Here is a 24,727-nt window from a genome sequence, read left to right as displayed (position 1 = left end):
TCTTCCTATATCGCGGATTGGATGCTCTCACAGAGGTTGTCTGTCTGCCTGAGTAAAGGGTAAAAATAAATAAATAAATAAATAAATGACATAGGCGACTGAGTATATAGATAGCCGGTGCACATAAAGCATAGGGCTATATTCTGCAGGCCCTAGCTGTGCACGATATCTTGGTTGTATATTAAAGCAAGTGGCACTCCATGTGTCTTTTTAAAAATTATTTAAATAAATAATTTAAAAAAAATCCAGTATGCAGTGGTCCCCAATTTTGATACCAATCTAATATAAAGCCAACAGGTGGCGGTTGGTATTCTCAGTCTGGGAAGGCCCATGTTTATTGGGCCCTCCACAACCTAAAAATAGCATCCCGCAGACACCCAGAATTGTCGCATCCGTTAGATGTGACAATTCTGAAGTTTTATCCGGCTCATCCTGATTGTCCTGGTGTAGTGAGGAATACAAGGTAATATAAGGGGTTAATGACAGCTGTGATTTGTCAGCTCGTCTTTCATCAAGCTCTGGACTAGTAATGGATAGGGATCTATGAGACCCCACATTACTAATCCTGTAGGTCAAAAGAAATAAACACAAGCACAAAGAGAAAAATCCTTATTTAAAAAAATACAACAAAAAAACCCACTTTCACCAATTTATTAACCCCCAACATACCTTTGTAGGTCTGATGTAATCCACACGATATCCCTCTATGATCCTGGCTCTGCTACATCTGAGGTCGCAGGGCGCGATCACATTAGAAAATGTGAGCACTCATTATGACTATCAGGAACACACTGACTGAGCCACAGCTGTGACTGGTGATGTCACTGAGTTCCCCTGAGGTCACAGCTGGAGGTTCCCACTGTATTGCAGCTGTGATCTAAGGTGAACTGACCTGAGGTGACCTCACCTCAGGTGAAGTCATTGAACTCAATACTGGATTACTGGATTAGGCAATGTGTACACATTGAATATTTGGAGATATTCCTGCACCAAATCTGCATCTCCCAGCAAAAAAACATCAAAATCACAACAAAACCATATTGCGTGTTGATGCTGTGATGTTCTATCACAAGGGGTTGCTAGATACACCAGTAGACGTGAGGTATGAAGTTGAATGCTGGATGTCACTAGATGCACCAGTAGAGTAGTTAGAACAAGCCAAAGGTTAGGAGCCGGGAATATACATCAATTACAAAGGGGAGAGCGGAGCTGAGGTCAGAATACAAGCTGGGGTCTTGAAGCCAGGAAATCACGTAAGATACAGAGGGCGAGAGCATAGCCGAGGTCAGAATACAAGCCGGGGTCTGGAAGCCAGGAAGTCACGCAAGGTACAGAGTGTTAGAGCGGAGATGAGGTCAGAATACAAGCCGGGGTCTAGAAGCCAGGAAGTCACGTAAGGTACAGAGGGCGAGCGTTAATACAAGATGAGGTTCAGGGAGTCAAGTCAGGGATAGAGAGACAGATGGAGGAATGAGGTAGCGGGATAAGATCAGGAAAGTCACTCACGGGAGCCAGCAACAACAGCTGCAATACAAGAACTATCATTGGCGATGTTCCGGATAGAGTAACTTCAATATAAAGCAGAGCAATCACCCGGAACGAGGCCCTAACGAATAGGCCCTTCCCACAGGGCCCAACACTGACACAAGCATTCCACTGGAGAAAACTACAAAAACACACATCGGCTTTGCAGGAGAGCAGAGCCACTGAACATAATCTTGACAGATGTGTTGTTTTTTGCCATAAGGTGTAGATTTGGTCAGTAATTTGGTATATAAATTTTAGCATTAAAAAAGCTTTGAAAGAATCAAAACCGCATTTTTAAGAGATTTTTTTGCCAGGAGATGCAAATTTGGTGCTTAAATATATACACCAAATATCTGCACCAAATCTGCATCTCCTGGAAAAACACCATATCAAAACCACATTGCATTTACATGCATTTTTTTCCAGAAGATGCAGATTTGGTACAAAAATGTTGGTTTATAAATTTCAGCATCAACCCATGGTTTTCTGTTATTAGATTCAGGTCTCATTGAACTTAATGAGTTCCCCTGAGGTGAGTTAACCTGCAGTCACAGGTGGGGTACCTTGGGAAACTCAGTGAAATCACCGCTCACTGCTGTGGCTCAGTCAGTGTCTGCCAGAAATCACCGAGGGCTGCTAAGTTTTCTAATGAGCCAACGTACTGCAACCTCAGTATGTAGCAGAAACTTGATCGTTGTGAGACTTCGTATGGATTATATGGAATCTGCAAAGGTGTTTAGGGGGTTAATAAAGGGGTGAAAGAGGGTGTTGGTATTTTATTTTAAATAAAGGATTATTTCAGTGTTTGTGTTTTATTTCTTTTCACTTACAGGGTTAGTAACGTTTGGGAGCTCATAGAACCCCTTCCCATTATTATTCAAGGACTTGCTAGCAGCTGACAAATTACAGCTGTATATAACCCCTTATATTACCCCAATTGCCACCGCACCAAGGCAATTGGAATGATCCTGGTAAAGCACCAGAATTGACACATCTAATTAATGCGACTATTCTGGGCAACTGTGGACTAGTATTTTTAGGCTGGGGAGGCCAATATCCATGGCTCCTTCCCTCCTGATAATACCAATCTCCACCTGTCTGCTTTACAGTGGCTGGATATAACAAAATTTCCTTTTTTTCCCTCTCTTTTGATATCCGGCTTTGGTAAAGCTCACAGGTGGGGAATGCAACCTGCAGCTGTTGTTTTATCCATGCTGGCTATTAAAATATTACAGGAACTTATGTTATTTTTTGTTAATTATTTATTTATTTATTTTTACACTACTATGCTGTATACTAATTGCAACCAATCACACACGGACATAGAGCGGGGGGTGTGTATAGCAGTCTGGAAACAATCATAGAATCTGGCAAAGAGGGTGAGCGGTGGAATCAGTGAATATTTTTCAACCTTAATAAGTGGGCTCGGAAAAGTGTCTCACTACAATGTGATTCTCCGGAAAGCATGTTATTTATATCTATCCTGCTCTTACTACCATTTAACTTCGATTTGTAGCCTCCTAGCACTTACTACGGCCATTTTACATCTCCAAACTACTCGTACCCATTGACTTGTATGGAGATCATTGTTTGGAGTTAAGTTCTGCCTCAAGTTCATTTGCCAAACCCGATTTTTTATTTAGTTCCTCCTGATTTGGCGAACCCAAATATAAACAGGTCCGCTCATCAATAATCAGAAGCCATTATTTTGGTGAGATATTGAATATATTTTAATTATATATTAATCTATTTACAGCTACATTGCATCACATCACACCTGATCCAGGTGAGTGTTAATATTTGGTCTTTTCTCATACCTCTAAAGGGGACTTTAGACGCAACCATATCGCTAACGAGATATCGCTGGGGTCATGGAATTTGTGACGCACATCCGGCGTCGTTTGCGACGTCGTTGCGTGTAACAGCTATGAGCCACCGCTAACGATCAAAAATACTCACCTAATCGTTGATCGCTGACACGTCGTTTCTTTCCCAAATATCGTTGCTGGTACAGGACGCAGGTTGTTTCTCGTTCCTGAGGCAGGACACATCGCTACGTGTGACACCCCAGGAATGACGAACAACACCGTACCTGCATCCTCCAGCAACGAGGTGGGCGTGTCGTTCATGCGGCTCGTCTTCTCCCCTCCACTTCTATTGGTCGCCCACTGTGTGACGTTGTTATGATGCCACAAGAACCGCCCCCTTAGAAAAGAGGCTGCTTGCTGGCCACAGCGACGTCGCTAGGAAGATAAGTATGTGTGACGGGTGTTAGCGATATTGTGCGTCACGGGCAGCGAGTTGCCCATGACGGACAACGACAGGGGTGGGTGCGATTGGCAGTGACATGGCTAGCGATGTCGCTGCGTGAAAAGCACCCTTTAGAGGCTACCGAACATGAAGCACTGTTTATGCTTTTTTTAAGGTCTCATTATCTTTAGCCTTGTTATACATATGACATAACACTAATATCAAAGCGAAAAGATCCTATCCAAACAACAATTGTAAAGAGAAATTATATATTTTTTGAAGGATAGGAATACTTTAACAAGAAGCTACAAACATAAATTATTCTCAGTGAAGAGGCTTCTAATTTTCCAGATTTTCCATAGTAGATAATTTTCTTCTCTTTTCGATGCATTGTTCTACCTTAAATTGCAAAGTGATAAATAACTGTGTTCAAGAAATAACTTACTGTTTTTACTTTGAATATTGTAAGAATTATGCATACTATGTTATTACTGCAACCTAAGCTATGGGGTATTCTGAATGATTCGTGTGATCTAAAGACGCATAAGACACTTTCTTAATCATTTATTATACCACATTGGGTATAATTAAGGGATAACCTGATCTGCCTAAATTGCAGAGCACAGATGGTTATAATAAATATAATAAATCAGGATAAATGACAAACCATTAGTATAATATAAATCTGGAACCAGGATATTGGCGAGCCTAGTTATATTGAAGCATGCAGCATTTGAATCTTTCACTTAGACGGCATTCACATACCCATGCTCCACTGTCCTTGTACGGACTCTGAATTTTAGACCAGCTGTTAAGCGGGCTTTACACGCTGCGATCTCGCTAGCAAGATCGCAAGCGATTGTACCCGCCCCAGTCGGTTGTGCGACATGGGCAAATCGCTGCCCGTCGCGCACAACCTTGCTTAACCCCATAACACGCACTTACCTGCCCTGCAACGTCGCTCTGGCCGGCGAACCGCCTCCTTTCTAAGGGGGCGGTTCGTGCGGTGTCACAGCGACGTCACACAGCAGTCGTCCAATAGAAGCGGAGGGGCGGAGATGAGCGGGACGTAACATCCCGCCCACCTCCTTCCTTCTGCACTGCCGGTGGAGGCAGGTAAGGAGATGTTCGTCGCTCCTGCGGTGTCACACACCGATGTGTGCTGCCGCAGGAATGACGAACAACATCGCTAATAAGCAGAAAACTATTTTTTGTTTTAGGATGACCTCTCCGCGGCAAACAATTTTTGCCGCTTTTGCGATCGTTTTAGGTCGCACATAAGTGTCACACACTGCGATATCGTTAATGACGCTGGATGTGCGTCACAAACAACGTGACCCCGACGATACTTCATTAACGATATTGTAGCATGTAAAGCCCACTTTAGTGTCCTGACCTGGACTTAACAACCCTATAAGCATATAGAAAGCTGTAGACTTTGAGTTAAGGAAACCTGTGACCAGTCCAAAAATCAAAATCAATACACGGACTATGAGACATAGGCCTTGTGCGCACTAGGCGTTTTTGCCGCGTTTTTAGCAGCGTTTTTTACCGCGTTTTTGTGCTGAAAACGCAGTGACATTGCTTCCCCAGCAATGTCTATGGGTTTTCAGAAGTGCTGTCCTCACACAGCGTTTTTTTTTTAGCTGCGTTTTTGTGGTGACCACAAAAACGCAGCATGTCAATTATTTCTACGTTTTCCACTGCGTTTTTCACTCATTGAATTCAATGAGATGTTAAAAACGCAATGAAAAACGCATATAGCCGCGTTTCTATGACTAAAAACGCAGCTATAAACGCAAGGGGTGGGCACTACAGTGACGTGTACAGGAAGAGGATTCCTTCTGTTGGTAAACACAAAAGCATGAATCCTCCCGGTACCGTCACCGCTGCCTTCACCTCCCGTCCTGTGCATGTCAGCTCCGTGCGGCGCCATGTCTGGGCGGGAGGTGGAGGCAGCGGCGAAAACCAAAGTGAACAGTAGAAAAAAAAAAAATGTCATATATACTCACCTGTCCGCAGGGTCCCGGTGCCATGCCCGCTCCCAGCTCCTCCCGGTACCGCCGCTCTGGCTGTGTGCAGTCTCCCCGGTGCAGGACCTTGCTTGCAGGACCTGGCGGTGGATCACCTGATGCAGTCACCTGACGCATCAGCTGATCGCGGTGTCGCCGGCTTTTTCGCGCCCGGCCGGCTATCAGCTGATCCTGCCGTCAGGGGACTTCATCAGCTGATTACCGGCAGCTGCTGCAGCGATCGGACGGGATCAGACTCCTGTCCAATCGATCGCTCCAGTAGCTGCCGGTAATCAGCACAGCACATAAGTGAGTATTATTTTTTTTTTTTTTCTACTGATGCATCAGCTGATTGTATAAACGGCTTTTATACAATCAGCTGATGTGTGATGTGCTTCAGCCCCTAGAGCCTGACACATCATCTGATCGCTTTGCCTTCCAGCAAACCGATCAGATGATATTGGATCCGGATTGGACGGCGCGGGACCCTGACCCAGGATTACTGCGGAGGGGGGTTTATTTCAATAAAGATGGAGTCACTAATTGTGTTGTGTTTTATTTCTAATAAAAATATTTTTCTGTGTGTTGTGTTTTTTTTTTTATCATTACTAGAAATTCATGGTGGCCATGTCTAATATTGGCGTGACACCATGAATTTCGGGCTTAGGGCTAGCTGATAATATACAGCTAGCCCTAACTCCATTATTACCTAGCTCGCCACCCGGCTTCAGGGCAGCTAGAAGAGTTGAATACAGCGCCAGAAGATGGCGCTTCTATGAAAGCGCCATTTTCTGGGGTGGCTGCGGACTGCAATTCGCAGTGGGGGTGCCCAGAAAGCATGGGCACCCTGCACTGTGGATTCCAATCCCCAGCTGCCTAGTTGTACCCGGCTGGACTCAAAAATTAGGCGAAGCCCACGTCATTTTTTTTTTTAATTATTTCATGAAATAATTAAAAAAAAGGGCTTCTCTATATTTTTGGTTCCCAGCCGGGTACAAATAGGCAGCTGGGGGTTGGGGGCAGCCCGTACCTGCCTGCTGTACCCGGCTAGCATACAAAATATGGCGAAGCTTATGTCATTTTTTTTTCTTTTTGGGCAAAAAACTGCATACAGTCCTGGATGGAGGATGCTGAGACTTGTAGTTCTGCAGCTGCTGTCTGCTCTCCTGCATACACTAGTGAATGGAGGATGCTGAGACTTGTAGTTCTGCAGCTGCTGTCTGCTCTCCTGCATACACTAGTGAATGGAGGATGCTGAGACTTGTAGTTCTGCAGCTGCTGTCTGCTCTCCTGCATACACTAGTGAATGGAGGATGCTGATCCTTGTAGTTCTGCAGATGCTGTCTGCTCTCCTGCATACACTAGTGAATGGAGGATGCTGACACTTGTAGTTCTCCAGCTGCTGTCTGCTCTCCTGCATACACTAGTGAATGGAGGATGCTGAGACTTGTAGTTCTGCAGCTGCTGTCTGCTCTCCTGCATACACTAGTGAATGGAGGATGCTGATCCTTGTAGTTCTGCAGCTGCTGTCTGCTCTCCTGCATACACTAGTGAATGGAGGATGCTGATCCTTGTAGTTCTGCAGCTGCTGTCTGCTCTCCTGCATACACTAGTGAATGGAGGATGCTGAGACTTGTAGTTCTGCAGCTGCTGTCTGCTCTCCTGCATACACTAGTGAATGGAGGATGCTGAGACTTGTAGTTCTGCAGCTGCTGTCTGCTCTCCTGCATACACTAGTGAATGGAGGATGCTGAGACTTGTAGTTCTGCAGCTGCTGTCTGCTCTCCTGCATACACTAGTGAATGGAGGATGCTGAGACTTGTAGTTCTGCAGCTGCTGTCTGCTCTCCTCCATACACTAGTGAATGGAGGATGCTGAGACTTGTAGTTCTGCAGCTGCTGTCTGCTCTCCTGCATACACTAGTGAATGGAGGATACTGAGACTTGTAGTTCTGCAGCTGCTGTCTGCTCTCCTGCATACACTAGTTCTGCAGCTGTCTGCTCTCCTGCATACAATGAACATTTTGAAGAAGGAAATGACATCAGACCTTTTTTTTTTTTTTTTTCATCAACAATCTTTAATGGCATTGTGCACTGATTAAAAACGCAGTGAGTAAAAACGCAGCAAAAAACGCACCAAATCGCGGCAAAAACGCATGCGTTTTTGCCGCTTTTTTTAGCCGCGGGTGCGTTTTTTTAGACAAAAACGCACATAAAAACGCAGCGTGAAAAAAACGCCTAGTGCGCACATACCCATAGACATATGAATGCAGCCTGGGTCAAAGATTTCAAGTTATAAAAATCTAACTCAAACACTGAAGAGTTTCTGAGTGCTGTAATTTGAGCATCAAAGAGGGCCATAATTATAATAGAGCAAATGTACAGGAGTAGAATTAAATTCTACTTGATTTTACAAGAATCTGTTTTTGTTCAGAATGTATTTTTTTTTAACCCCTTCAGCCCCGGGGCACTTTCCGTTTTTGCATTTTTGTTTTTTGCTCCCCTTCTTCCGAGAGCCGTAGCTTTTTAATTTTTCTGTCAATCTTGCCATATGAGGGCTTGTTTTTTGCGGGACAAGTTGTACTTTTAAATGAAACCATAAGTTTTACCATATGGTGTACTGGAAAGCAGCAAAAAAATTCCAAGTGTGGAAAAATTGCAAAAAAAGTGTGATGGCACAATAGTTTTTGGGATGTTTTATTCACAGTGTTCACTATATGGTAAAACTGATGTGTGGGTATGATGCCTGAGGTTGGTGCGAGTTTGTAGACACCAAACATGTATAGATTTACTTGTATCTAAGGGGTTAAAAAAATTCACAAGTTTGTCCAATAAAAGTGGTGCACGTTTTGCGCCATTTTCCGAAACACGTAGCGCTCTTATTTTTTGGGATCTATGGCTCAGTGACGGCTTATTTTTTGCGTCTCCAGCTGATGTTTCTAATGGTAGCATTTTTGCGCAGATGCTATGTTTTGATCGCCTGTTATTGCATTTTGCGTAAAACTTGCGGCGACCAAAAAACGTAATTTTGGCGTTTGGAATTTTTTTGCCACTACGTCGTTTACCAATCAGATTAATTGATTTTAAATTTTGATAGATCGGGCATTTCTGAACGCGGCGATATCAAATATGTGTATATTTATTTATTTTTTAACCCTTTAATTTTCAATGGGGGGAAAGAGGGGTGATTTGAACTTTTAGGTTTTTTGTTTTTTTTTTTTTTAATTTTTTAAAACTTTTTTTTTTACTTTTTTTATTTTATTTTACTAGTCCCCCTAGGAGGCTATAGCGATCAGCAATCCGATTGCTGATCGCTATCTGCTGATTACAGCTATACCGCTGTAAACAGCAGAAATAGTCACTTTCTTTTTTCCTCTGCTCCGTGCCGAGGAAGAATGAAAGTGAAACTTCATAGCAGCAGGCGTCATCACATGACCCTGTGCTACGATGGCAATCACCGAACGTCACGTGATCACTCACGTGACGTCCGGAGGGGGCGGCGGTAAGTAAAAAACATGGCCGCGCGCATATAGATCTCGCTGCCAGACTTTGGCAGCGAGATCTAAGGGGTTAATGTTGCGGGTGGAATGCGATTCCACTCGGAACATGTAGGCACACATGTCAGCTGTTGAAAACATCTGATATGTGTGCCGATCCACGCCGCCTGCCCGCGGCAGGGGGTGGGGCTTACCGGGACACGATCCATGACGGAAAGATCCGTCCATGGTCGTGAAGGGGTTAATTCACTCTGCACAAATTTAGAAAATGGTAGCTGGCTAAATGCTGGTTTGCTGAACCATAAAGGACTGGAAAAAAGTAAAACAAAATATTCACCTTACTGCTTACCTTGTCAAGGGAGAAATTTAGGTAAGACTGCTAATGGAGTCTTTGTTCAGGGCAAATCAGAGGACGGGGCCAAATTAGCTATCTGTACAGATATAATAAATAACTCAAAAGCAATGATCACAGAAACTGTGTTCACCGTTTGAGCCAGTATAGGTGACTGACCCATGTAATGAATAAATCAAATATTGGTATAACATTTCAGACATGTACAAAGTACCAAAATCTGTCTTTTCTGATACATTGAAGCCGTATAGGGAGGTTGAGGAGGATAAGTAGAAGTGTAGAAACACAGGAACACACGTTTCATCCCACAGATAACACAACATTCCTCCTTTGTGTAAAATCACTGATAAGACTTTGACTTATTATTATGAAAGCCTTCACTGTTCATTGTTCATTCTGGCTTCATTATCTTTGGTTAACCCCCTCTTGAACATACAACTTAGAATCATATTATGGCGTCTGTGCGATAGTCATATAGACACAGAGATATTTATGCAGTGACATCTATATTTTGATTATTTACATACACAGATAATCTTATTACATGTGAACAAACAATCTATAGCCCAGGCTACCCTCACAACCTATCTGCCCACTGCTGCTGCTTGCTCTCCCTTGTACTGTCCATGACACATCTTACTGCATCTGTGTGCCTCAACATCTCATTGAACTTCACTGGGACTTCCAGCTGTGACTAGACAAAGGATGACCCTGTTCATACAGTCTCATCCTGGGGATAGTCACTCTGAAAGGCGTGCACACATCATGATGTGATGTTATTGCTGTGACCTTACAACATGCATGCACAGAGGACCTCTCTGCCCATGCACAGTGTATGGTCAAGGCAACATGGTGACACCCATACATGATTTGACTTTACAATGAAGACTCTAGGCCTGGACGTTTGGTCTCATCAGGACATCACTGTGAATGAGCAGTGTAATTCCAGGCATAATCCCTGCCTAGTGTAAAGATGCAACACATGGTAAAAGAAGATGTGATGAGGGTTGTAAGGTGGACAGTGAGCAGCGGAGGTCAGCAGGTAAGATGAATATTGGTTGCCATTTTTTCCTCTACATCTAACATTTATTATGCTTTGGGGTCTCTACAGATTCAAGACCATAAGAAGAGACAGAAAACATTTGCTAAAAATTAAATTTTCTTGTAAATTACGTGCAATTTCTCTGAACAGCAGAAATGCAGATTTCCTGTGAGTGCCGGCGATCTGACAGAATTCACAAGAGGCATGTCATAACAGTGACAGGGGTCATCATCAGCTGACCCCCTGCTGGCACAACAATCCATCGGCGCCCCATAATAATAATAATTTTTATTTAAAATAATAATGTCTATTTATATAGCACCAACATATTCCACAGCGCTTTACAAGTCAGAGGGGACATGTACAGACAATATGAGACATTACAAAATAACATCACATCAAAGGACCGCTGATGGCGCCAGGGAATGAAATGATCCCCGTCGCAGCATGTTAGATCACGATGTCAGAGTTTGACAGTGTAATCTAACTAGTTAACAGTCATGGGTGGATCTCCAATCCACCAGCACCTTTTAGTTGCACATGCTGAACAGATCAGTGGACATGTGCGAAGAACAATGTGGGTGTGCCATGCGAGCCTGCATCAAAAGGACAGATACAACCTCAGATGTATAAGTATCTCCAAGGGGTTACAATATTTTATTTTTTGCCTTCTTTCAGTCATATGTTTATCAAATACTTAATCTTATACCATTAATGGTAGAATCTTAAGGCCCCTTTACACACTGGGACTTTCAGCGATCCCACCAGCGATCCCAACCTGATAGGGATCGCTGGTAAGTTGCTAGGAGGTTGCTGGTTAGAGGTCACACAGTCATACGCTCCAGCGATCCCACCAGCAACCTGACCTGGCAGGGATCGCTGGAGCATTGCTACACGGGTTGCTGTTGAGCTTTCACCAGCAACCAGTGACCAGCCCCCAGCCAGCAGCGATGCACTGAAGCGATGCTGCGCTTGGTAACTAAGGTAAATATTGGGTAACCAACCCGATATTTACCTTGGTTACCAGCGCACGCAGCTACACGTGCAGAGAGCAGGGAGCAGCGCACACTGCTTAGCGCTGGCTCCCTGCTCTCCTAGCTACAGTACACATCGGGTTAACCACACACTGCAATGTCGCTGGGGAGGTCGCTATTACGTCACAAAACCAGTGACGTTACAGCGATGTCGTTTGCGATGTTGCAGTGTGTAAAGCCACCTTTAAAGAAGCTCAGTTACCAGGTGACCCAGATGAATTGAGGTCATGGCAATAAAGTCCTATCTGAGTGTGTGCAAATAAAGTGGGAGGATGTGATTGAACAACTATCACACCAGGATAAGTACACACTGTCAATATTGGATTAGTAACCTATAGTCTAAGCTATTTAAGTTTGCAACATTTACATTTTGATTGGAAAGCCTGAAAAAAAGAATTGTTTCTAAATGGCAGGGTTACCATGCCAACATCAAAATTACTGTGCAAGTAGAATGTTCAGAAAGGTTTATTCTACTGTAAATCTCTCCATAAATTCTATTATTGCTAGCATTAAGCTAATCATCGCCCATGTATATTTGAATAATTATTTTTTCTGCTTTAGAAAATTTCCTCATTTTACATGTTTTTCTGCAGACAAATATTGAAGATCTGTACATTCTTGCATTAAAAAAATCACAATGTTTCTTTACAGTGAGATCTCTGGGTCCTTATGGTAGGATGGGCTGAGGATTACACATAAAAAAAATTACAAATAGAAACTATTTGCTGATTGAGTTCCTGTATTTGCATGTTCTTATTAAATCACAGAAGACGACCATAATTACGCAGCAGAAGCGGCAGCAGAAGGAACTGTTTGTAAGGATTTGTGAGTTCTGGAGAGATTTCAAGAAGTTATGATTTTTAGAAAAAAAAAATATAAACTTGTTTTGTATTTACAACTTTTTGGGAAGGCATCCAACAGGAAAATTCACGAAGGCAGAGTTCACACGAGCGAATGCAAAATTGTCAGTTTTCCATCAAGAAAAATGTGACAATTCCTCAGGCGTATTGTCATCTGTATGCAATCCGTGTGTCATATGTTTCTCCATTTTTTTATATCTGTGAGCAATTTATATGTCCGTTTTGTACTTTTGTACATTCTTGTGGCATCCTTTATAGCATTAGTAATTTCATTAATAGAGGAAAAATACAGTTTTCCTATCTTTAGAATTGTATTGTTCCCATGAAAAATGCATGGCATACTGATGGTAACTAGAGATGAGTGGACCCAAACTTTGGAGTGTCTGAGTTTGAGTTGGGTGCTTTACCTATGCTGACCAATCAATAGAGCAGTGTGCTCTGGTATGCTCAGTGCTTGGCTCAGTGTGAGCTGCTTGCAGTCTCAGAATGGCTCTCACTGGGAGTAAAATCAGCATTATTGGAAAAAAATGGAAACCCCTAGCCCTCCCTCAACGGGAAGTGCTCTGTTTATGTTGGCTGCATGTGGAAAGAGAGCTGAACTGTCCAATCAGTGACTTCCATGGAAGTTCGGGTCAAATCCGGGTCCAAAGGTAACCCACAGAACCCAAATCTCCATGGGTCCAGCATCTCTAATGGTAACTCATTTTTTATTCATTTTTTATGCACCCATTGACTAATGGATGAATTTGATCCAAAATGCTAATTCTAGTAGTGTATGCTGCAATTCTTTTACATGTAGAGTATCCCACTGTGGGTAAATATATTCATATGAACTATCAATTGACTTGCATTGAATTGTTCTGTCCATTTGATATCAGTTTTTCAGGTGGACAGGACACAGACATGTAATACATTTTTCTGAAAGAGCCCTGAATGACATATGGATTTGCGAACAGACTTAAAAAATGGACAGATGCATTACACAATAAGAATATGGATGACAGTATAGATGAAATTTGACGATTTTTCTGGATGTAAAAGAGATGATTTTGCATATACTAGTATGAACATTGAATCAAGCCTTGATTGAAGAAAAGTAAAACCTAGCTGTTGAGCGTATAACATTTCAGTTTCGGGTTACTCGCTACTTAGTGAGTATTTCCCATTGACTTACATTGCGCCCAATACTCATAACGAATATGCGAGTAGCGGGCAGTACTTACTAACAGCATAGCGAGTATGAATAGTTAACTACTCGCTCAACACTCGCCCAATAATTATGCACAAATAGATATTCTACAAAAGATAAAACCTCACTTTTATTTAGGGGTTGGATTCAAACTTTAACAATAGGTTCCTTGTTTGTGTTAAACAACCACTCCCATTTTAAAACCACGCACAACTTAAAACCCCACTTTTGTTAAAACCATGCCACATTTATTTTCATGCATATTTTAAAAAAAACCTATTCCTTGGTTGTAGATCTAAGGGTGCTATCCCTGGATTGAAGGGCTAATGGTGCTGTTCCTGGGTTGTAGGATTAAAGGCGCTGGCTATGTCAACATAAAAATGCAGCCAGTACATAGTAGCAAAGTGGTGCCACCACAGGGGGCTGGTGATATCTTGGATTTTTGTATTAATATAGTGTAACATATGTAATGCATATTTATAAGGTTCTCTATACCAGTGACTATTTGTCAAGTATCCACGACTGAAAGACATTATACCACAGTGCCCCCAAGACTATTGTGGACTATGTTAGAGGGTAGAAAGACTCAAAGGCTTCCTTTATGAATCCTATCTGCATTTTAAAGGGTTATTCCCCCATAGCAATCTATCATTTATCAATAGAATAGGTAGTAAGAGTTTGACCATTGGCTGCGTGACTACTTAGATCCCGCCAAACTTGAAAATAGGAATCTGGAGTGTTTGATTGAAATACAGATAATTGAATGATGGTGCACATGCATGACCATTGCTTTATTTAACTGGTGGCTTCAACTTTGGGATATATGGAGATCCTAGCATATGGACCAAGAACAATTAAACACTTAAAGAGGTTATCCATTACTGGTATATTGATGGCTTATCCTTAGGATAAGTCATCAATGTCTGATCTGCCGGGGTCTAGCACCCTGCACCGCTGCCGTTCAGCTGTTCTCAGTGCTGGCAGCGGCAGCAGGAAATGCTCAGTTCCGGAGCTGCTCCATCTTCTGATAGCGGTTGTGGTCAGGTACTGCACATCTGCCTCCTTTTCATTTGAATAGTAGATTGATGTCCAGTACCCAGCTACAGCCAATATCAGTTGATGGGGCAGCTCTGAAACTAAGCTTTTCTGGCTGCCACCTCCGCCGCCTCCGAGAACAGCTGATATGCGGGGTGCAGGGTTTCACACCCTGGAAAATCAGACATTGAAGACCTATCTTAATGATAGGTTATCAATGTAAAGGTGAAGGTGGTCACTTGGGCCAACCTAACTTGGGTCAAGGTTTTAAATCACGGTGGGACAAATACAGCAAATCACTTTTCAACTAAATGTAATTAATCAGTTCATAGAAAACTATAGTTCCCTAAGTTCTGTATATCCTGCTCTATTCTATGCCATATCTCATATAAGGTGGGAGACATAACTAATCAGAATTAATATGTATTTTATATGACATGATTATGATTATATTGCTTACAAAACTGTAATTTAAAAACCTCTTTGAAGTACATGGCAACAGAAAAACAAATCAAAACAGTGAGAATGATGAAAGTAATGTGAATGAATGCAACAGGCAAAACTAGACAGATACAGCAGTTAAACAGTCAACAGACAAAAGAGATTAACCTGTTTTCTCAGCGTTGCCATTGATGGTATTAGCAGGGATGGAAGTGAAGATAGTCTTTGCGTTGTCCTTCATAGCAATAGATTTCTGTTTAATTTTCATGGCTTCGAGTGCTTTGAGCTTCTTGGCATGTTTAGTGCCTTTATAGTGGGCCACAGCCTGGCTCTACAAAGAAGAACATATGAACCATGCAATCAGGCTTATTTCTAAATTTGAAAATGCTGTATTATAACAAATACAGACAAGCTTTCAATAAAGAGTGCCATGCAATATTTATGCAGTAGATCAAAAGTAAAGTCCCAATTTCTTCCTCCTTTATAAAGTAGAGACATATTACTGCCCAATTTTTCAAGCATCGAATTTTTAATAAAAAGAATATTATTTTTTATAAATAATATAAACCACTTTAGCACTTAAAGCGAACCTGTCACCAGATTTGGCCCCAAAAAGCTGCGACCACCACCACTGAGCTCTTATATGCAGCGTTCTAACATGCTGTATATAAGTACCCAGGCCGCAGTGTAGAACATAAAAAGCACTTTTATAATATTCACCGGCGGTCCGGTCTGATGGATGTTGTTGCTCTTCAGTTCAGCACCTCCTCTCTGCTGCGATCTCCATCTTCCTTCTATCCAGCCCAGCCGGCATTGCTGTCCTGTGCAGGCACACTTTGATCTGACCTGCTGAGGGCAGATCAAAGTACTGTAAGGAAAGGCATGAGGAAAGATTAAAGAGTGGTCGCCCTTACATGTGCACTACAATACGTTAAACTACCCTCTCAAGATCGCAATGCACGCCTCTGTGGAAGACATAGATTGCAGCATCCACAGTGGGTGGGATATAAGGAGGACGGCGACCACTGTAGATCGGAGGTGCCAGACTGAAAAACAGCGACACCCATTGGACCGGACTGCCCCCTAGGTAAATATTATAAAAGTGTTTTTTATACTATACAGAGCGGCCGGGGCTCTTATATACAGCATATTAGAATGCTGAATATAAGAGCCCACTGGTGATGGCTGCAGCTTATAGGAGCCAAATTTGGTGACGGGTTCCCTTTAAAAAAGCATGCTAGAGAATCAGCAAATCAACACATTCTGTAACTAAATCTTAGATAAACAAATGAGTAATCTAGAACCATGTGGATTTATTTAGATTATCTTATTTGAGAGAATATATAACCACTTTCAATAAGGTCATGTTATAGAGCCAATAATAGATACAAGCTAAAGTGTGCTAATGGTTGAGGAGTGGCTAAGTGTTAGCATACCCAGATCAGCTTTGCAATGCTGGCATGAGGCTGAATTTGCCCTTTAAATAGTGTTAAAAGGAACCTATGTTGAGGGTAGAATAAAGAACTGTAAACACAGCAGTCTGTAAACATTTTATCCTGACCTACAGGTGTCCACAATAGAAACATTCAGATCAAGGGGCCTGCTTCCAAGGTAAACAGCCAGTGAATTGGTTCAGAGTCACCAATGGAAGTTGCGGGAAATCCACCTGGATAGTGGGGGAACGAGTGCGGGACCATCCCTATCGAGATCGTGGACTGGTGCATGGAGATGAGTTTACAGGGGGAAGTGTGTACACAGTGATCCCTGAAGGATATGTCGGACCCCGTCGTACGTTGCACCGGAACTGGTTGAAAAGGTGTATCTCCGACACACCCACATGCTCACCTGTCTCGCCTGATCCACCAATCACGGGTCGGCCAAATAACCTAGTGTGTGACTGCTGTGATGATTTCAGCAACGTGGCATCAGATAACCAAGATCCGGCATTGCAGATTCCAGTTTCTCCAGAGCTACCTCCAAGTGTCGTTGCTCCGCCAGACATGGAAATCACCCCCACGAACACGACAGGTACTGAATTACGGTGTTCCTCCGATACGGTACAACCCTGAAGAATATGTACTGCATGTAAGATGTAGAAATTGATTTGTCGTGACTCCAAATCTTAAGTGGGGTGTAGTGTAACAGGGTGAAAATGTACATAAGATAAACTTGCATTTTTGTTAATGTATTTTATATATTTATTATATATTTATGCTATAATTTAAATGGCCACTAGGTGTCACTAGAGGGCAGGCACACTGCTAGACAGTAAGGGGTTAAATTAGATTTCCCTGGTAACGTAGACTGAGAGAGACGGTTGAAAATTTCAGTCAAGATCTGAGGGACTACGCAAGAGAAAGACGGCTGTTGTTTTCCCGTGGTTGGATTCATAGGATTGCCTATTTTTTTTTTTTTTTTCCTTCTTTTACTTTTTTTTTTAGCTCCTACTGCCCCTGACGAGGGGAATTTATCTGAGTGAATTTTTCTCCAGAAGCTGTTTGGACAAAATCATCTAAGAGTGAATCAGAAGCAGTCTGAGGGGACGGACACCATCTTGATGAAAGACTTCAGTGAGTAACAATTGACCTGAGACTGATCGGTGTATAATAGTCAGTCAGGGACAGATAGATAGAAAGGATAAAGAAGAAGGAGGATTATTCTACAGATTATTTACTGAGAAGGAGCGGTGTTTGCTTGCTTATCCTGAGGTGTTTGCTCTGAACCGGAAGTTATTGGAGGTTAAGCTGTGTTGTCCTGATAATAAGACTATTCTGCCTTTGCTTCATCACACTGTCTGGGGCAGTGAGGTACCGAATATTGAATAGAGGTACACAGTAGAGGTAGACGTACAGGTATAAAGGTACATGTACATATATTTACTTGTTTGTGAATGTATATGGGAATTGTAAACATAAGGGGAGGTGGTTGTAAGATTATATCTTTGGAGGGATCACGTGCCATTATCTGTAGTAGTGCCCCCGGGTAAGCCCCATTAATAGATAAGGGAGGGAGCAGTAGACTGGGGGGACTATAGTCCAGTTAATCCCTACAGACCGACACTTGAAGTCTTCCAAGTTGCATAAACTGTTATTGTTTATTCCGGGCTGTTGTGGCCCATAATTTGTGAGAGAACTGGGGTTGTTTTAAAATAATTTTTTTGAGACTTATAAAGAAAACTGTTATTCACCAACTTTGTGTCCCTGGGTTTTCCATAGTGCCATCGTATCTTAATAGTCTTAACGACTGGCATTCAGTCGTTACAGCCACCATGAATATCTAGTAAACAGTAAAAAAGAAAATACAACACAAAGAAAAAATTTTTGACTACAAAAAAACATTTAGAGACTGCATCTTTATTATAAAAAAAATCCTTAGTCTGATATAGCCCACAGGGAGAGCAATGCCAGCTCTGCTTCATCGCTCTGTGCAGATAAGCGTCTCTACAGAGCGAGAAGCAGGCTGATACTGACAGTGACAGTCAAAGTTCAATCGAGTCCATGGCTAAGCCATGGACTCTAGTGAACCCTGACATCACCGCAAACACGACTGAAAAAAGCCGAAGACTGCCAAGTGACAAACAGTGCAGTGAATACCCCTGGAAGTTAATGATCGGAGCCTGAAGCAGAAGCTGCTGGGAGATAGCGCGTCTGTAGGACGCGTTGCGGGAGTAGTAAGTATAATGCCAATGTTTATTATTAACTATATTCTTTATTTTACAGCCCCCCCGCCCCATTGCACAACTGTAAAGTCCAAGCTAGGGGTTTGGATGCAAGTTCGCATTACCTCTGGCCCCCAACTTGAATTTCCAAAAAGCTCGTGGGGGATTTGCCCATCACTACTCTTGGGCCCCAAATATACAGTAGGTATTTTGAAAAATGTTCAACAAGTGATCAAAAGGCCGGATTTCAAATCTTGTCCCAATGACATTATTAATTGCATTTTGTTTTTCAATGTAACTATAGATGCCAGATAAATAAAATATTTTTTTCACATATGCGCAACAAATATTTTTGACATTAGATATGTATTTTAAATATTATTATGAGTGAATATATTTTGGATAGCTATTCAAAATTAATACATAGATTTAACAAATAGGTAAAGTCAAGCCATTTGAAATATTCCCCCTAAATTTGGTGTCAGAGGCAGTAAGAACAAAAACATTCTGAAAAACACAATGCTTTTAACCAGAGACATGTTGCTAATAATTACTGTATGCGCAGTACAATTATTCAAACCTAGATATACAGACTATAAGCAATCAATATCTGCATGTACTTATTGAAAGAACACTAGGTAAGTGATATACCGTATTTTTCGCTTTATAAGACGCACCGGATTATAAGACGCACCCCCAAATTTGGTGAAGGAATAGAGAATTTTTTTTAATAAATGGGGTCCGTCTAATAATGCCAGTGTCTGTCTAACAAATCATATAGAGTATATGTCCCTCATAGCCCCCATCCTAAAATTAGCCCCCTTAATCTGGATATGGCCACCTTATATTGAATATAGCCCCCTTGGGCTGGCACACGTCCCCCAGTGATGCAACATGTCCCCTATGGCTGGCACGCTGCCCCCTGTGGCTGGCACAAACTGGCCCCCTGTGGCTGGCACACACGCTGCCCCCTGTGGCTGTCACACACGCTGCCCCCTGTGGCTGTCACACACGCTGCCCCCTGTGGCTGGCACACACACTGCCCTCTGTGGCTGGCACACACGCTGGCCCCTGTGGCTGGCACAAACTGGCCCCCTGTGGCTGGCACACACGCTACCCCCTGTGGCTGGCACACACTCTGCCCCCTGTGGTTGTCACACACGCTGCCCCCTGTGGCTGGCACACACGCTGCCCCCTGTGGCTGGCACACACGCTGGCCCCTGTGGCTGGCACACACCCTGGCCCCTGTGGCTGGCACACACCCTGGCCCCTGTGGCTGGCACACACCCTGGCCCCTGTGGCTGGCACACACCCTGGCCCCTGTGGCTGGCACACACGCTGCCCCGTGGCTGGCACACACGCTGCCCCCTGTGGCTGTCACACACGCTGCCCCCTGTGGCTGTCACACACGCAGCCCCCTGTGGCTGTCACACACGCAGCCCCCTGTGGCTGTCACACACGCTGCCCCCTGTGGCTGTCACACACGCTGCCCCCTGTGGCTGTCAAACACGCTGCCCCCTGTGGCTGGCACACACGCTGCCCCCTGTGGCTGTCACACACGCTGCCCCCTGTGGCTGGCACACACGCTGGCCCCTGTGGCTGGCACACACGCTGGCCCCTGTGGCTGGCACACACGCTGGCCCCTGTGGCTGGCACACACGCTGGCCCCTGTGGCCGGCACACACGCTGGCCCCTGTGGCTGGCACACTTGCTGGCCCCTGTGGCTGGCACACACCCTGGCCCCTGTGGCTAGCACACACCCTGGCCCCTGTGGCTGGCACACACGCTGGCCCCTGTGGCTGACACACACGCTGGCCCCTGTGGCTGGCACACACGCTGGCCCCTGTGGCTGGCACACACGCTGGCCCCTGTGGCTGGCACACACCCTGGCCCCTGTGGCTGGCACACACGCTGCCCCATGCTGCTGCTTTTAGTAAAATAAACTCTTTCCTTACCTTCTCCAGCGCTGTGCTCCCTCGTGTACCCCTCCTCAGGGTTGAACTCCGGCCTCCTGCATTTCCTGGTTCACAGTCCCGTCATGTGATCGGCACAGCAGTGTGTTATCTCTGCATGCCTGATCATAGCGGCAGGAGGGAGACGGCAGATGCTGGAGGAGGTGAGTAGCGAGTTTATTATTTTACTATGGGTAGCAGCATGGGGGCCATAGATAACACAGGGGGAGGGGGCATTTGTGAGCAAAGGGAAGCACGGGCAGATATAATATGCACAGCTCCCCCAGCCCATCACCGCGGTGCAATTTCAGCACCACAGGGGTGGACAGCAGCTGTGCATATTATATGAGCGGGTGCAGGAGATCAAACGCTGCCGCCCTCAGCTTCACAAGTCTATACCAGCCTCCACCAGCTCCCCCAGCACCGCTCCAGAGCGGCCCCACCTCCCCTGGACCCTGCAGTATATAATCTGTATATTCGGTTTATAAGACGCACCCCCTACTTTCCCCCAAAATTTGGGGGAACAAAAGTGCGTTTTATAAAGCGAAAAATACGGTAATACATTTAGGAATAACAAATCAAAATCATAAAAAATAATTTTAAAAATAAAATGCAACACAAACTGATTAACAAAACATGTTCTATTACAGCAAATTTAAAGAACTCTATGAGACCTTTTCTGCATGAAGCAAGATAAGTGACTAAATGTTCTCATAGCATCAAGAACAATGCAAACATCAAAGCTTTTTTAGTATATATAAAACTGGAAAGACTAACATCCACAGTATCACAGTATCTTAATGACTCTTTTATGTGTTGGATAACAAACAATATATAACTTTTAAAGAAAAGTTCTCATTCTTTAAATAAAGATTACTTATTTTATAGTTATTGATTTTATAGTTTATGCAAATTGTTAATACACTATTTGTAGTAATAACTGACAGCATTCAAGATCAACTCCCATAGCAATAGTATAGAATACTGCACTGAATGATCAAATACTGACTAATTAAGTATATCACTTATTTTCTATTAAGTTGTGCACTAGAATTGATTAAATCTTTTGATATTAGAATTTGACAGGTTTGATTGCAGCATTTAGGAGGCAGAGAGAAGAGACTGGGAAACTTAAGATGTAAAAACGTTGTAACGACCTCCATGTCAGAAAGCTATTGCAAGCCTCTTAGACCATGCCAGGAGAATGGTCTAGGAGGCTTCTGTCAGTGTAAAACTGATGGGTATAAATGTGCAAATTGTCTCTCCAGGAAAGGAGACAAACTCTAGCGCAGTGACACCTATTGGAAGTAGCAATCCTAAAAGTCAAAAGTGGATTTTTAACAATCCTTTGCATATGACTTAGGATTTATGCCAGATCAGAATCCAAATTTGTAGACACAGTGTTTCGGGGTGCTTGCCCCTCGTCAGTGCTAAGTATGGGGTGTCTGATCCGGCTCATGAGAAGCTATGTGGGGACCACGGGGGAACACTATTCTCCTTAAGGAGACTTTGCAAGCCAGTCTGGCTGCCAGGTAAGGGGACTTATAGCTGCATGCCCCTCTGGGAAATATTCGAATTGTCTCTCCAGGTAGGAGACAAACTCTAGCGCAGCTCCACCTATTGGAAGTAGCGATCCTAAAATTCAAAAGTGGATTTTTAACAATCCTTTGCATACGACTTAGGGGTACTTTGCACACTACAACATCGCAGATGCGATGTTGGTGGGGTCATGTCGAAAGTGACGTACTTCCTGCGTCGCTCTCGACATCATAGTGTGTAAAGCCTAGATGATACGATTAACGAGCGCAAAAGCGTCGTAATCGTATCATCGATGTAGCGTCGGCGAAAACCATAATTACCTTGCTGTGACGGTCCGATGTTGTTCCTCGTTCCTGCGGCAGCACACATCGCTGTGTGTGAAGTCGCAGGAGCGAGGAACATCTCCTACCTGCTTCACCGCAGCTCCTGTCGGCTATGCGGAAGGAAGGAGGTGGGCGGGATGTTTACGTCCCGCTCATCTCCGCCCCTCCACTTCTATTGGCCGCCTGCCGTGGGACGTCGCTATGATGCCGTATGGCCCGCCCCCTTAATAAGGAGGCAGGTCGCCGGCCAGAGCGACGTCGCAGGGCAAGGTGAGTGCATGTGAAGCTGGCGTCGCGATAATGTTCGCAACGCCAGCTATCACCACATATCGCTGCTGCGACAGGGGCGGGGACTATCGAACTCGGCATCGCAGCATCGGCTTGCAATGTCGTAGTGTGCAAAGTACCCCTTAGGATTTATGCCAGATCAGAATCCCAATTTGCAGACATGGTGTTTCGGGGTGCTTGCCCCTCGTCAGTGTAAATTATGGGATGTTTGATTCGGCTCATGAGAAGCTATGTGGGGACCACGGGGGAACACTATTCTCCTTAAGGAGACTTTGCGAGCCAGTCTGGCTGCCAGTAAGGGGACTTGTGGTATCATACTGACCCAAATAATAAATCTGTCATCATTTTAATGACACAGTGAATATCGCAAGGAAACAAAAAACAAACAATTCCCGAATTGCTGTTTCTTTTTGATTCTGCCTCACAAAAAGCGAAATAGAAAGCAATCAGATAACATTATGTGGTCCAAAAATGGTACAAATACAAACTCCAACTCATCCTGAGAAAACAAGCCCTTACATGACTCTATCAACAGAAAAATAAAAAAAACTTTTTTTTATTTTGTAAAAAGCAGTTTAGTGTGACAGTAGTTAAATCTATAAACCTGGTATCGCTGTAATATTCTGTAATAATACTGACCTGAGAAATAAAGTCGCCCTATCACTTATACCACAAGGTGAAAGGCATAATAAATAGTAATAAAGCCAATTCCTCTGTTGATTTGTTTATTCTGCCTCCCAAAGACTGCAGTAAGTTGTGGTTACATGTATTCTGCATCTATATGGACTCAGGGATAACTTTGATGCTTCATTAGTGAATGGATCTGTCAGGGGTTTCACCTGAATCACGTATTTTAGAAATGTAGATAGAAAGCAAGCCTAATGCAAGTGCTCAGAAGAATAGAGTACAGGATAAATGTGAACTGATCCAATATGTTCCGTACCCCAAATTGCCACCCATAGCAAGTCCCCAGTCAGGTCCGTACTCTGTTAACGAACATATTGGGGGCTTTCATATTACTGGCAGCACAAAGGCACATTGTGCATATTCTCCTGTTAGCTTTGTAAAAATGCAAAATATTGGGCTAAAAAAACATTTTGGGGAAAAAAATTGTAATTTATTATTTTCCCTGCTCCACATTATAAAACTCTGTGATGCACCTAGTGGTTCAAGGTGCTCATCCCACCTCTAGATAAATTCATTGAGAGGGTAGTTTCCAAAATGGGGTCACTTGTGCGTGGTTCCACTGTTTTTCACATCTGGAGGTCTCCAAGTATGACATGGCATCTGTTAACGATGCTAGCCAATGTTGCATTCCAAAAGTCAAATTGTGCTCCTTCCCTTCTGAGCGCTGCCCTGTGCCCAAACAATAGTTTTCCACCACATATTGGGAATCGGTGTACTGAGGAGAATTTGCACAACAAATTGTATGGTGCATTTTCTCATGATACCCTTGTTAAAATTCAATATTTGGGGCTGACATAACATTTTTGTTAAAAAACTAAGTTTTTTTTATTTTCTAAGTTTTAAAGTTCAAATGTGATGTGGTCTTTAAAAAAATAGTTTTGTAAATTGTGTTGGAAAAATGAAAAATTTCTGATAAAAATTGGACCTGTCTAACTTCCTAACAAAAATAAATGATGTTTTAAAAATTGTGCTGATGTAAAGTAGACATGTGGGAAATGGTATTTATTAACTATTTTGTGTGACTTAACTCTCTAGTTTAAGG

General features: G+C 43.3%; 1 protein-coding gene across 4 annotated transcripts in view; it reads right to left on the bottom strand.

Moving 5' to 3' along the window:
* The window catches only part of ZNF385D (zinc finger protein 385D), a 461,666-nt gene that overhangs the window by 129,369 nt on the left and 307,570 nt on the right, over window positions 1–24,727 (bottom strand). For 3 of the 4 annotated variants that reach the window (XM_075315291.1, XM_075315289.1, XM_075315292.1), the window contains one exon: window positions 15,407–15,569. In XM_075315291.1, the coding sequence (XP_075171406.1) occupies window positions 15,407–15,569 (163 nt within the window). The remainder of the gene's footprint in view (window positions 1–15,406; window positions 15,570–24,727) is intronic. The other variant, XM_075315290.1, reaches the window with a different exon arrangement.

Source organism: Anomaloglossus baeobatrachus, chromosome 6 (assembly GCF_048569485.1).
Source record: "Anomaloglossus baeobatrachus isolate aAnoBae1 chromosome 6, aAnoBae1.hap1, whole genome shotgun sequence".
NCBI classification, from domain to species: Eukaryota; Metazoa; Chordata; class Amphibia; order Anura; family Aromobatidae; genus Anomaloglossus; species Anomaloglossus baeobatrachus.
Note: the sequence above shows the minus strand (reverse complement) of the source record. Positions and strands in the feature narration are given on the sequence as shown.